The following is a 14,349-nucleotide window of genomic DNA, read 5'->3' on the forward strand; positions in this document are numbered from 1 at the left end:
TAGCAGAGCTATCCAAAAGTAGAATGGATTTCTTCCCTGAGAAGGTAGTATAAATTTCCTTTCACCTCAAGTTTTCAAGGGAAGGCTGTTATTTTTAAGAGATGTTGTAGGTGGGGGAGGGGTTTGTAATGGGTTAACTGGATTGTTTGACCTCTGAGGTCAAATTTGGTGAGAACATTTCTCCATTCTCTTCCTTACCATCCCACCCAACTTGAACATTGTAAGCACTTGGCTATCCTTACAAATATGCCTTAGCTCTTGATTTCCTGTGCTTTGAAACTCACCTTCTTTACAAACCTCTCAACACCCAAATCAGCCAGTCAGCAGCACTTATTGAAGGTTCTATTTCAGCTCAAATGCCACTTCCTGAATATAGACTTCTCTGGTTGCCCCTCCCCTTCAAGAGTTTCTTCCCTCCTGTGAACTTTCATAATACTTCTCTGTATATTTCACATACAATTTCACCTTCTAATTTGAATTGTTTTTATTTGCAAAAAAAAGCCTTATCTCCTTACTAGACAGACTTGGAGAGACTCAATCTTACTCAGTTGAATTTCCAGTTTAGCACATACTTAGCACGCATCAGATACCAGTGTTTTCTATGTTGCTTTCGCTCCCAACCCTCAGGAGTATGGATGGTTCTAGAGGGAAAGGATCGTATTAAGCCTTTTTTTGTGTTACCGGCACATAGTAGGAGTTCGAGAATGGATGGTTCTAGAAGGAAAGGATTGTACTAAATCTTTTTTTTGTGTTACCGGCACATAGTAGGAGTTCGAGAATGGATGGTTCTAGAGGGAAAGGATTGTACTGTCTTTTTTTTTTTTTTTGTGTTACCGGCACATAGTAGGAGTTTCATAAATGCTTGTTGACTTTAAATTTACCTTAACGCTAGGAAGATTATCTCTCCGAGATTATCCCCGATGTATCTCATTTTGACACGGTTATTTGCATGGGACTCATTGAGAGCCGTTGCTGGGTTTGGGGTTTGTTTGTTTTTTTTTAATCCTGATACACAGTAGGATATTTGCTACTTTAACCGATATTTGCTGACTTTACAATCACCGAAGGAGATTTTAACTGTCAGCAAAGACCAAGCTCGGGAGCAGGTCTAAGCGTTATTTTTTGCAAACCGCCATGCTCCAGAATGGGCCGGTTCCCCAGGGCGTCTGCTGGACGCAAAAGAGCCCCCGCAGCAGGTTTGAAAAGAGCTGGGGACGAAAAAAGATTGGCTCCTCCAGTCCTTTTAAGGCAATCAACGCCTCTCCTCCACTCCGAGGCAGCTCCCGGCACATCCGCCCGCACCAAGTCCGCCCACGAGAGCGCTCTCATTGGCCGAGCGAAAGGGGGTGGGGGAGGGGAGGGAACCTAGGTGTCTGCTTTCCGAGAGGAATAGAAAAAGGCAGCCCCGGATAGTTCCGCCCCGCCGAGCCGCTCCATTCTTCCCCTCGCAAGCCAGCCCCGAGGCAGGAGCGCCCACCCGCGCGCCCTCTCCGCAGAAGGGAGGCGGCCGCTAGCTGGGGGAAGGAGGCAGGGAGCAGAGGGCGCAGGCGCAGGCGCGCGACTGCAGGCCTCCGCTTCCCTGCCCCGCCCCTTGCGGGGGCGCGCGGCGCCAGGGACCGTACGGGAAGAGAGAAGTCAGGTGGCCGCCGCCGCCGCCGCCGCTTGTCGCCAGAAGGAAAATGGCGGATCTGGAGGAACAGTTGTCGGATGAGGAGAAGGTAGGAGAAGTGAGGGCTGCGGAGTCCCTCCGGGCCTGGAGTCTTGAGGCGCCGGGGTGTGGGGAAGGGGAAGGGGAAGGGGCTTTCCCGGAACCCAGCTACTCGGGAGCAGAGTCCGCCGCCTGCCTGCCCGCCTGACTCGGCCGCTGCCCCTGTCAGTCAGCCCGAGGCCGCTCGGCCGCTGCCTCCGCTCCATGTAGGGTGTGTAAGCTGTGAAAATGGGAAGCTGGAGTCGGGACGGGGCACTCCGCCCGGGGAGGGACCTAAGGCGCGGGGGTGCGGGGCCGCTGCTCCGGCGGGGCTCTGCTTTCCGGCCGGGGCTGCGGGCGGAGCCCCGGGGACCGAGGGGAAGGTGGCATCCGGAGAGGGGAGCGGCCCGAGGGCAGTGCCAGCCGGAAGGAGGTCTGCGGGAGGCGCCGAAGAAATGAGCCCCTCCAGCTGAACGGCCCTTCGCGTCACCCCCGCTTTCCTAATGGGCATCGGCTTGTTCACCTTCCTCCTCTTGGGGGGGTTTATTTTCCGCTCGAGTTGGCGGGCGCGCCGGACAGACGTGGGACTTCCGTGCTTAGAGTTGCTGGGGTGGAGGAAGGTTTGAGAGGTGTTGTCTCTCCCCGTTCCCGCAGCCTCCCCTAACTCCCGACGGCACCACCGCGGGGTCATGGGTAGTGGGTCGTCCTGCTGTCTCAGAAAGGGGGGAAACAGGGCCGCTACCCTTGCTGTATTTGGCCCCTGGATGGTGCTCTGGCAGCGTCGGACTTAAGACCGGCAAACTTTCTATAATAAGTAGCTAGATTGCCGTACCAAAGACGGTTGCATTTGAAAAGACTTAAATGCCTGCAGTTATCTGGCTGTTTAGGGGAACTGACAATCTTCCTCTCCACCCTTCCCCCCCCCCCCCCCCAAAAAAAAAAAAAAACTACTTTTGATTGTTTAGCAGAATTGGGGAGAGTATTGGTATGATCTCTGTCCAACCAAGAATCAGTCAATATAATGCACAAATAAGGATATGATTCAATTTCAGAAGTCTCTATCTACTTAACCAATTGCTAACCAGACGGTGTGAAAGTTCCTAAGCAGAATAAAACTTCATCTGTAGTGTGTCTCATCTTCCTTGCTACTTCTGGGATGGAAATGATTGATGAATGACAAAAGTAGGAGAAAAAAGAAGCGAGAGACTTGAATAACAACAGAAATGCTAGTCTGTCTCTAAATACCTAGCGTTTTGCATTATCTATTCAATGTTTGCAGGTAGAATATTGGGAAGGGAGGTTCAATCATTGAAAACAGTTATCTTTTATTATACCCCATGAAAATTAGAGTTAAAATGGAGTGGAAATATCCTCCATTTGGAGTCAGAAGAGCTGTTGTTAAAATCTTTACATTAGTCCTATCTTGGGAAATCATTAATAATCTTCAAATATATTCTGATTTCTCAGAAACTAAATAGTTGAAGATCTTGTAATATGGATAGAATTGTCATGTATTTTAAGTTTTAAAAGTAGCAAATTTCTTTTAAAATTATATGAGAAATCCAATTAGTTGTGTTATTTAAGAGGGTTTGAAGGCAGCTAAGTCAAGAAGGCTCCATGAATAAGACTCCAACACTTAAATTGTATAGGGTCATGGAGAGCTGAACACCACTGAAAAACAATTGAATATAATAAAGAGGCTTTAAAACAAATAAAATAAAATAAAATTATATGAGCGTGTGTGTTAACTGGCATCAAAAAAGAAATTACAAAATTTGGTTTGAGTGAATTTAGTCTTTACATTAGAAAAAATATAATTTTCAAGTTTTGTTAAAAATATAATCTTCTGTAAATAAATGTATAGACTTGCTTTAGTACAGGTTTGCAAAAAACGTTGTAATTGCTCAGATTCAATTAAATTCAGATAAATGTTTAAACAAAAGTATTTTTTTTTCCAGATCAGTCAGTTATCTGAATCAGCTTAACATTTTTAGCAAGAGTATTGGCTTTGTGGGATTGAAATTTATTATTTTTAGAAGGAATCAAAAAAGCTCTGTTCAGTCAAGAATTGTTTTTAGGGTTAGGGTGGCTGTTGAGTTTCTTTCACCTTTGATAGTACTGGCTGTGTGACACCGGACAATTCCTTTAACTTCTCAGCGTTCTAGGCAGTTCTTGAGACAATAATTGCAGACAAGGTGCTCCTGATTTGTATTTGTTGAGGGAAGTCCTCTCAGGAAATTCCTTATCTAAATTCATATCACTTGGATTATTTAATTATTTTGCTACTTCTGCTTGTTAGTTTTCAAGAGTTTTTATTTCTTTGAGTTTATTTTATCCTAACTTTTAAACTTAGAAAATAAAGTAATTGTAACAGTAATGATAACTGATGCCACATCAGCAAATAAGAGCAATTCAATTCATAAATTAAAAACCTCTAATTGTAGGAGGAAAAAGTTTAGAGAAAAGATCTACTCGTGGACTTGGGAGTTTTATAATCTATTGAAGGATGTGACACAGATGAATAACTAATATATGACTGAATCAAGTAAATACAAAAATGTGCTCTGTGAAGACCAGAGATTTGGGGAAAGTAGAGACAGCTTCAGGGAATAGTTTAGTTTGAGAAAGTTGCCTGACCAGATCTCTGAAAAGTTAAATGAATTGTCAGACAGAGCCTCCTAACCTTATGTTCCAGGTTTGACTTGTCTTCCAGAATTGAAAGCTTACTTTTTATATGTACAAGAACTCCTCTCAGAACAAAGTTATCTTTAGTAATTTCAGGTACTTCCCTTAAAAAAAAAAAAAAAAAATCATTGTGAGTCAGCTGAAAACAGTACCTTTATCTTTATCTGCTTTTATTTGTCATGCCTTCTGTTGACCAAAGAGAAAGCAATCTTTTCTTTTTTTTTTTTTAATTTGTAAGTTAAAACAGTTTTGCTTTCTGTAATTAGTAATTTAATATTCTATAATTGTTTTCAAAGCTATCCTTTAAAAATGTTATTCATCGTGGAAATATGTTTAGAAGAAATGCACATGTTTAATCTATTGGATTGCTTGCTGACTTGGGGAGAGAGAAAAATTTGGAATAAAGATTTTGCAAAGGTGAATGTTGAAAATTATCTTTGCATGTATTTGAAAAAATAAAATAGCATTACAAATAAAAATTTTAAAAAATTACTTGTGACAACATCCATCGTAACTTTTATTTCACATTATAATAGTATGTGCCCTACTTGGGCACTTTAAGAATATTTCTTCGACCCTTTGCAGTAATTTTTCTGGTTGTATATAGATTTTGTTCAGTAATACCACATAAAAGCAAAAGCTTATTGGGGGTTATTGCTAGAATTAAAAGGCCTTCATAGAATTAAAAGATCCAGTCAAATGATGAAAGACTTAGGCCCTTTTTGTCCTAGCAAAAGACATTCTAGGAACAGGACTAGCAAGCCACTGATTCTCACAGTTGGATGAAGATTTTCCAAACTAAGGCAGGATCAGTGACAGTGACCTGTGCCCCCATGGCTCATATCCCACCTACTTCCCCATGACAGACACATAACTATGACTAAAAAGAGCAAAAAAGAGAGACTACTAGGGATCTTATCAGAGGGAGTACTCTGATCTTGATGTCATAGCAGGAAGACAGAATTTAGATTGATCTTGTAAAAAAATTGCATAGTTCTTCACAGGGATTCCTAAGTCCACTTTTAAGGACTACTTAGGTACTTCATATAGCCCTCAGGACTATATGAAGCATGACTACATGAAGAAAGCATGACTGCTTTCTTACCTTTGAGGTGCCAATCAGGGAGTGGCAGTCAACAAGGAAACTGGAAGTGTCTAACTTGAAATTTTCCAGACCTACAACATCCACATATGGGAGATTTCAAAGAAGGAACATAGGTGGCCATAGCAAAGATAGCTTGTTGAATAGAAAAGACTATGACCTGGGGTCCATGAACTTGTTTTTTAAAATATTTTTTATAACTGCATTTCAATATAATTAGCTTTCTTTATAACCCCATGTATTTTATTTTATGCACATAAAAATATTCTGACAGGGGATCCAGAGGCTTCACCAGACCAAAAAGAAGTTCATGAAATAAAAAAGGTCCATAATCCTTACTTTAAAGATTCTTTTAAACTGCCACGTTATAGCAGAGGGATATAATAGACTCTGGGTATCTTCTCTCTTACTAAAAGTAACCATGGAAATATGAGATTTGGGTCATGTTGATGGAAGTACTAACTTTGTTTGCCAAAATCACTACTGCATTCAGATGCAGAAATTAAATACAATTTTAATCCATCAATTCCTAGACTATCAAGGGTCACCTCTATTCTATAAGCGTGTGAAACAGTTTCAATTTATTTGAAGGTTTGTGACTTTAGGCTTACAAAAAGAACCATGTCAAACATTTAAAACTGAAAGAGACTTTCAATATTGAATCCAAAGAAATTAAATGATTTGCTCAGGGTCAGTTAGTTAATGTCGGTAAGATGGGATTCAAAAACAGCTCTTCTTGACTTCCAAATCAAGTCTTCTAATTACACTTTTGTGAAAGTGGTATTATTGAAGAAATTCAATAAAGTGTCTTCAATAAAAACTGAAAGGTTCCTTTTCTCTTTCTACTTTTTATTCATCAATCCACATTCACATTTTAAATGTTTAGGCAATTTTACCTAGATATCCTTTAGGTATCTAAAAGCAAATTCATGATCTCCAAAACCAGCTCTTTATCCAGAATTCCCAATCTTTATTAATGCTACCAGTCCCTCAGACTAATAAACTTCAAGTCATCTTTGATGTTTCCATTTCCCTTGTTCTCTTGTAATTAATGGTTGTCTTGTATCACTATCTCCTTTTGAATCTATTGCTTTTATTTCCATTGTCTACTACCACAACTTCAGGTCTTTATTATCTTATGCCTATAACAAATAGCCTCTTTTCTAGTCTCCCAGAACTTTTCTTATTTTATCATCTTTATACCGCCACCAGATTAATTTTCCTAAAGCAAATGCTGTGATATTGAAATTCTCTTGCTAACTATTGAGTAGTTTCTGGTTTCCTTGGCCTGGAAGTAAAAGACCTATTTCTTTTCAATCTACTTTCCAACCTCATCACTTCTATTTCACTTTTCACACATAGTACTTTTAAGTTTTTATAAAGCACTTCCCTTATCTCCTCTTGTGGGAATACTGGCTGTTTATTAAATGTGTTTTGTACTTTCTTGCCTCTCCTGGCCAAAACTTTTCTTACTCTTTTCCTTACTCTTGTCCCCAAATATTGTTCATAAAAATCTCAGTCATTCTTTTAAGAGCCTGTTAAAATATTTCTTACTAGAGTTCCTGTTCAATCCAACTTAAAGAAAAATTTGATGCTCTAAATTCTTATAATGCTTTGTATATTTCAACTTCAGCAAACATTTATTAAATGTCTGAAGATACAATTCTGAAGATACAAATAACTGAAGGAAGGAATTCTACTGAATTATTTACTATTGTGGGATATAGAACATGTTATTATTCATTATAATATTACTACTGCTTCTTTTGGTGGAGTTGTGAACTGAACCAATTATTCTGGAGAGCATTGGAACTATGCTCAAAGGGCAATAAAATTGGGCATACCCTTTGATCCAGTAGTGCCTCTACTAGCTCTATATTCCAAAGAGATCATTTTATAAGGGGAAAAAAAACCACATGTATAAAAATGTTTATAGTAGCTCTTTTGATGGTGACAAGTAATTTGATAGTGAGTTTGTACCCTTCAAACAGGGAATGGCTGAATAAGATGTGATACATGAATGTAATGGAATACTATTATTTTATATGGTGAATAGGCAGACTTGCACTCAAACACACAGCTCAGAAGTGTCTGAGATGAGATTTAAACTCGGATGGTTCTTTTTAACTCCAGACACTCATCCTCTCCACTATGGCACATAATTTTCATGTTTACATTTATTGAAATGATCAATCTGAAAAGACTTAGATGAACTGATGTTAAGTGAATGAGCAGAACCAGGAGAACATTGTAGTGACATCAACATTGTGTGATGATCAGCAGTGACAGACTTAGCTCTTCTCAGCAATATAGTGATCCAAAACAATTCCAATAGATAGGGAAAGATAATGATGTGCACATCCAGAAAAAGAATTATGGAGGCAGATCGAAACATACTATTTATTTTCCTCTCTCTCTTTTTTTTTCCTTGCGGTTTTCTCTTTTGTTGTGACTTTTATAACATGACTAATATATAGAAATATATTTAAAATGATTGTACATGTATATCTTATAGGAGATTGTTTGCTGTCTTGGAGAAGGGGGAGGAAATGGAAGGATGGAGAAAAAAATTACAACTTAAAATCTTAAAGTGAATGTTGAAACCTGTCTCTTCACATAATTGGGAAAAAATAAAATATTAAATAAAAAACAAGAAAAAATATTACTACTTCTTTTATTGTCACTATGTCTATACTTTTTCTGCCCTGCTAGTTTATGTGCTTCTTGAATGCACAGATTGGCCATTGGTCTTCATGTTTCTTACTGTGCCTTTTATACAGATGCTCAAGTTAGTTTTGTTTTTTTTTTAATGAATTATGAATTTATATTTGGGGGGAAGGCTAATAATATAAGAGGGAGGCCCTGAAAAATACTTGTGCTGTGTAGCCAGCATTTGGGTGAAAGTAGAGGTGGGAATTGTTTCATAATCAAAAGAACTTCATATTTGGTCAAAGTTCTTCGTGCATTTTTGAGATAGAGATGGTGGTGCTGGTTACAATCCAATCACAAACATATTTTACTATTGCTGCATCATAATCATTTCAAAGAGCTTTATCTTAATCTTTATTTTTAATACAACTTTGAATGCACAAGTTCTATAATCTAGACAGATGGAAAATCAAGATATTTTACTTTGAGGAAATTGAGGCTCAGATAATTTCAGGAGGGGTACATTTATTTTCCCTGTTTTAAATCTTTGAGGACAAGAACAGGTCTTATTTATATAAAACTTTAGATTCTACTTATATACTTGATTAAGTAGACCTTTGGAGCTATTCAATTGTGTCCAACTCTGTTTGGAATTTTCTTGTCAAAGATACTGGCATGGTTTACCAATTATTATTTTTTTTTTTCCAGTTCATGAGGAACTGGAGGAAATTGAGACAGACAGGGTAAGTGACTTGCACATGATCACATAGCTGAGATGAGATTTAAACTCAGGAAGATGGGTCTTTCTAACCTCAGGCCCTTATATTCTCCACTGTGTCATGTAACGATCACGTTTACATCTATAGAAATGATACATTTACTAAAGAAAAAAATTGATGGTACTAATTTTAAGTATATGAGTAAACCCTGTGTTTATTAGGCCTAGATGAACATAACTGTTTATAATCACTACCTCAATACAGTTGATTATCAATGATGGCTTATTTACAAAGAAACTTAATCCTGATGTAAACAAAAGTTTTAGCACTTTACCATTGCACCCTCTACTGAAGCAAATAGCAATCCCTCTGTTCCTTAAAATGTAATCTTTTAAGAATTACTGTGGCCCTAAAAAATTAATCATCCTGCAGCTCACTTAGTATTGTTCCTCTCAATGGTACAATGAAGAGTGCTGGATGTGGAGTCAGAAAATTCTGATTCAAACCTTATTTCTGCCAGTCACCTGTGTCTTAGCAAATCACTTAATTTCTCTGTGCCTCAATTTCTTTAACTGTAAAATAAGCAGTTGAATCAAATGATCTCAGAGGATCATTTCTAAATATATGTACTTGCAAGACTTTATGGGAAGTTAACCATCATCCTCAGTATCAAGTATAATATTAATGATTGCTTAATATTATGTTTTGGTAGTATGATTTATCATACAAATTCCTATTCTCAATGAGCCCTATGTTCTTTGTGGATTGCAGAAAAATGTAGTGTTCAGCTGACATGTAGCATGAGATAATGAACAGATGGTCAAATTATATGTTATGTCCTAGGCTTTTTTTAAACTATATTTTATCTTCCACAAAAAACAGTTGTTATAGTTCTCTGTGTTATCATGGCATGAAGGTGACTTGGGTTCTTCAAAACAAACTCTAAAAGATCTTTCCAAGATGAAAAGATTTTTAATACAGCCTGAAGTCAGACTTTTTGCATGTAAATTCAAAGATTCACTTAGTTAAGCTTGAAGAATTTCATCACCAGTAGATGAACCCCAGCAATTCATTAAGAGTATCTTTACCAAAAGTGTAGAAAGATTATAATAATTATAGGGGAAAGTTATTGCCCATTTAGCCTTATATCTCTACCCTACCTCCCCACCCCCAAGAATCAGTCAGTAATCATTTATTAAAACACCAAATATGTACCAGGTACTGTGATAAGTATTGGAAAGACAAAGGCAAAGTCCCTGCTCTTAATCTGCTTAAAGTCTAATGATAGAGCAGAAAAACAAGTATGTACAAATTATATACAGAGTAAATTGGAAATAATCAATAAAAAGAAGGCCATAGAATAAAGAAAGTTCAGAGAAAGCTTCCTGTAGATGAGATTTTTAGCTTCATCTTGAAGAAAAACTAAGTGGTAGAACATTCCAAGCATGGGCAAGACACATTGAAAATTCATGGTGTCAGGAAATGAGCTGTCTTGTTTGAGGAATTGTAGAGTTGACTGTTACTGCATTGAAAAATTAGAGAAAGAATGTAAAGTAGAAAAAGAATAAAAAAGAAGGTAGGTCATGAAGAACTTTGGAGAATAAAAAACTCCCACAGCTTCCTATCACCTCCAGGATATTGCTCTGTGACAATCACACTCTTTTCTGGACATATACATCCTAGATAAAGTCTTTTATACATCTGAATGACAAATGATTAAAACCAGGATGAGTGTTTGCATTGATACCTTGAGTGACTTGTAGTTTTGATTCTTCAAAAGAGAGTTATATTTAACATCATTTCTGAATATTCCCAGTCTTCTGAACAAACCCATCTTTCCTGTCTTGTTAGTTTGTAATTTCAAAGACATACACTTCCTCATTTTTTTCACCTATTATATCTAGTTAATTACCTTCTCTCCATTCAAAAGGGTAATACTCTGGTTCAGATCCTCTCTTAACCTAAGTATTCTGACCCCTATGGCCCATCTTGTCCATGAGCTTTTCTTGGAAAAGATACTGGAATGATTTGCCATTTCCTATTCCAGTAGATTAAGGCATAGACTAAGTGACTGCCCAGGGTCACACAACTAATAAGTATGTAAGGTCAGGATTTGAGCTCAGTTCTTCTTGACTCCAAGTTCAGTGCTATATCCACTGAGCCACCTAGTTGATTCCAAGGTAAACAAATGATAAGGACATATTAAGTGCCTGAAACCATAGATGAACCCAGGTCTTCCTGATTTTTCCTGTCCCTATGTACCCTCCCATAAAATGTATTTCTAATGTTGTCTTTAGGGTGTGAGTTTGCAGTTGCCCCCAATTCATTCTGTCTTTCCTAAAAATAAAATAGCATCTATCTCATCAAGTTGTTGTAAGGATAAAATGAGATAATATATTTGTGAAGTACTTAGCACAGTTCCTGTCACATAATAAATACTAGTTCTCTTTCTTCTTTGCTGAATAGAATCTGCCCCAGTGAGTATATAAATTATTTATTGAAAGGTGTTATAAAATTCACCATAGTTCAAGAGATCATATATACCCTTGACAGCTGGATGGTTAGTGAAACCTCAAGATAGTCTTGAAGAGTGCTGGTTATCGCAGCAATAAAACAGGATAATAATCAAAACCTAGGGCTGTGTGAATCAGATATTTCAAAGTCCAATACACAGCTGCCTGTCTCTCCTCTGTACCTTTCCAGCTGCCTTCTGAACGTTTCCTTATTGTCCTTTCTAAATCCTTCCCCTCAAAGACACTTTGTGTAGCTAATTCAGTCTTCTGCGTTATGTTGTTCCAGAGAGAAGATGAATGTCGGGGAACTGGCTCACTATGGCTGGCTGTAAAGTTGGGAAGTGGATCTTTTTCTAGTGGATTAAAAAAAAAAAAAAACCTTTGGAACTTTTCTCTACAAATTTAGCAAATCTAATTTGAGTTCCAATGTTTCATGTCTGTTGTTTAATTGTAAAATACCATCAAAGCTTTATTCAATTTTTTTTTATTTCATGTAGAAAACTGAGAAAATAATTTTGAATTTTAAAGTTGATATTCATACTTAAATAATTAGTAACTCAGTTTCTCTAGTCAGTTCTTTGGATCTATTTAAAAAGGGAGAATACTTGAATCAGTTGATTAATAAAAAAGGTTGTTAATAGCTTTTCTTGTCTTTGACTCCTGTGGAATCAGAATAATTCCTGAAAAATTCTTAAGGGAAGGAAATATTAAAGTCTACTCAAGTCTCATCCAAGTTTATGGAACCTTTGGAGATACATATGGGCCCCTTTGGGGTGTGATTAGACCTCAAATTAAAAGCCCTTGGAGAAAGCACAGAAATTATATTCTAAGGGTTTTTAAAAGTCTCAGTGTATCCTATCTTTTATATATATATATATATATATATATATATATATATATATATATATATATATATATATATACTTTCTTATATAGTACATGTATATGTGTACTCATTTCTTATATTAATAGATCATATCTTGCTATTGTGGTAGAAATAAACCTGCAGGAGAAAGAAAAAATGAGGAAGAGGAAGAAAAAAAATAAGTGAAAAAGAAGAAGCAATCAGGAGAGGAGAGGTCCATTGAAAGTAGAAAGGAAGAAAAGATAAGAAGACTAGGAAAAGAATATGGAGAAAATACATGGGTAGGTGAGTGAGAGAGTGAATATCCTTATGGTAGGTGAATTATATAGGTAAGAATGGGTGATAAATACAGTAACTGATAATAGTTTATATGATATTTGTTATCTTTCTTCATCCTCTCGACCTCTGTGAGATAGTATATATTGCCATCTCCATTTTAAAGATGATTTACTTGGATCACAGATTTATAATTCTGAAATTCAGTACTCTTTCTACTACATCATAGTTGCCATGGGATACTAATATACATATATATATATGTCCATTTTATAGTTGTCTTTAATTGCCCTTCAGGAATTTGCTGTGTAGAATGTTGGGCAATATAAGTTCTCCTGTGTTTTTATTATATTTCATAAATATTTAACACTGTTAAAAGCAATGATATAAATAATGTACTTGTGAATATATTCTTGAGCCTAATAAAAGTGTCACTTCACTGATAGATACTTGTGAAAACTTATTTATAACATGAAATCTAAGTATTCCTTTTGGTTGTTCCCATTTTAACATAAATTTTCACAAATGTGTTTTTTTTTTAATCTCCCAAAGCTCTTATGGATGTAAATTGCTCAGCACAAAAATATTAATAGCTGCTCCTAGCAGCTTTTTTTGAAAAATATTTTTATTAATTGGATAGATGAAAATTTAGAAGCTAAAAAGTCTCTGAATAAAAAGACTAAAACAACAAAAAAAATGATAATTTCAAATAACTTATATTTTAAAAACTTTAATTTCTTTAAAATTATGGAAAATAATCACAAAATATATTTGCATTATGCATTCTTAAATTGCAAATTTCAATATACCCTGAACCATTCTCTTTGAACCTTGATTCTGACTTTATATGTAGACCAAAGATTAGAAACATCTTTACAGTATCAGAAGTCACTAAGAAATGTTTGTCAGATCACAAAGTGTCAGAAATAGGAAATTGTATGATGTTTTTCTAATCCATTTTTTTTTCCTCGTGTGTGTCTTGTGTGTGTGTGTTGAAGTTCAATAAAAAGTTGAAATTCACATTTGCTACAATTAAAAACATGAATTCAACCAACTTAATGTTTTTGCCTTTGTTTAACATTAAGTAAGCCAATCTTTTTTGATTGTTGAGTACCTTTTTTTTAATGTCAAACTTTTAAGTTCCTTCCTTCTTCCCATGTAGTAGCTGTACTATAAAATGCCCATTGATGAACTTAACAAGGAAAAGATGATTCATGCCAAGTACTGTGCTATTTATGTTAGCACTGGAGATAAAAGTATAAGACCAAAGAGTATCTACCTATCTTAAGCCACTTGCACCCCCCACTTGGGGGGGTGAAGAGAAATAAAGGGAGGAGGAGGGTGACTTGGAGAAGAGCCCTTAGTTGGGAATCACTAAGCTAAATGATTCACATAGGTTTGCCTTGGATTATTATTAATATAATGGCCGGGCTCAGCCCTGAAGCCTGAGGGCTTCAGGATCAATCAAAGTCCTTGGTCTTTAGGGGGAGAGGTGAAGGAGGCAGGCAAGTTGCCACACGACTTGCTAAAGATGAATCCTGGACTCTGGAGTCCAGAGCCTGAAATCTCTCTCCTCCTGGTCCTGTGGCAGAGTGACTCTATTCTCTCTCCCTCAGCCTCCAATCCTTGCCTACGATTACCTCACCACCACACATTCAGCAAGTATCTATGGTGAGAAGTACCATCACATTACCATCACATCTAACTATATGTATATAGAACCATTATCTCATCGAATAGGTAATTTACCTTAAGTGCTCTGCTGTCTCAGATTCAAGTACAGCTTTTCAGAGTTTCAGCCCTCTACAATTAATAGTACAAGTAAGCATCTGTTATAATTAAAACTGTTTTTA

At 36.9% G+C, this 14,349-nt stretch overlaps 1 protein-coding gene across 1 annotated transcript in view; it reads left to right on the forward strand.

Annotated features, from left to right (window-relative positions):
- The first annotated feature begins 1,585 nt into the window (after positions 1-1,585).
- CAPZA2 (capping actin protein of muscle Z-line subunit alpha 2) overlaps positions 1,586-14,349 on the forward strand; it is a 33,262-nt gene continuing 20,498 nt past the window's right edge. The window contains exon 1 of the mRNA XM_003771543.4: positions 1,586-1,718. Coding sequence (XP_003771591.1) covers positions 1,680-1,718 — 39 coding nt within the window. The 5' untranslated portion in view covers positions 1,586-1,679. The remainder of the gene's footprint in view (positions 1,719-14,349) is intronic.

This window comes from Sarcophilus harrisii, chromosome 5, assembly GCF_902635505.1.
Source record: "Sarcophilus harrisii chromosome 5, mSarHar1.11, whole genome shotgun sequence".
NCBI classification, from domain to species: Eukaryota; Metazoa; Chordata; class Mammalia; order Dasyuromorphia; family Dasyuridae; genus Sarcophilus; species Sarcophilus harrisii.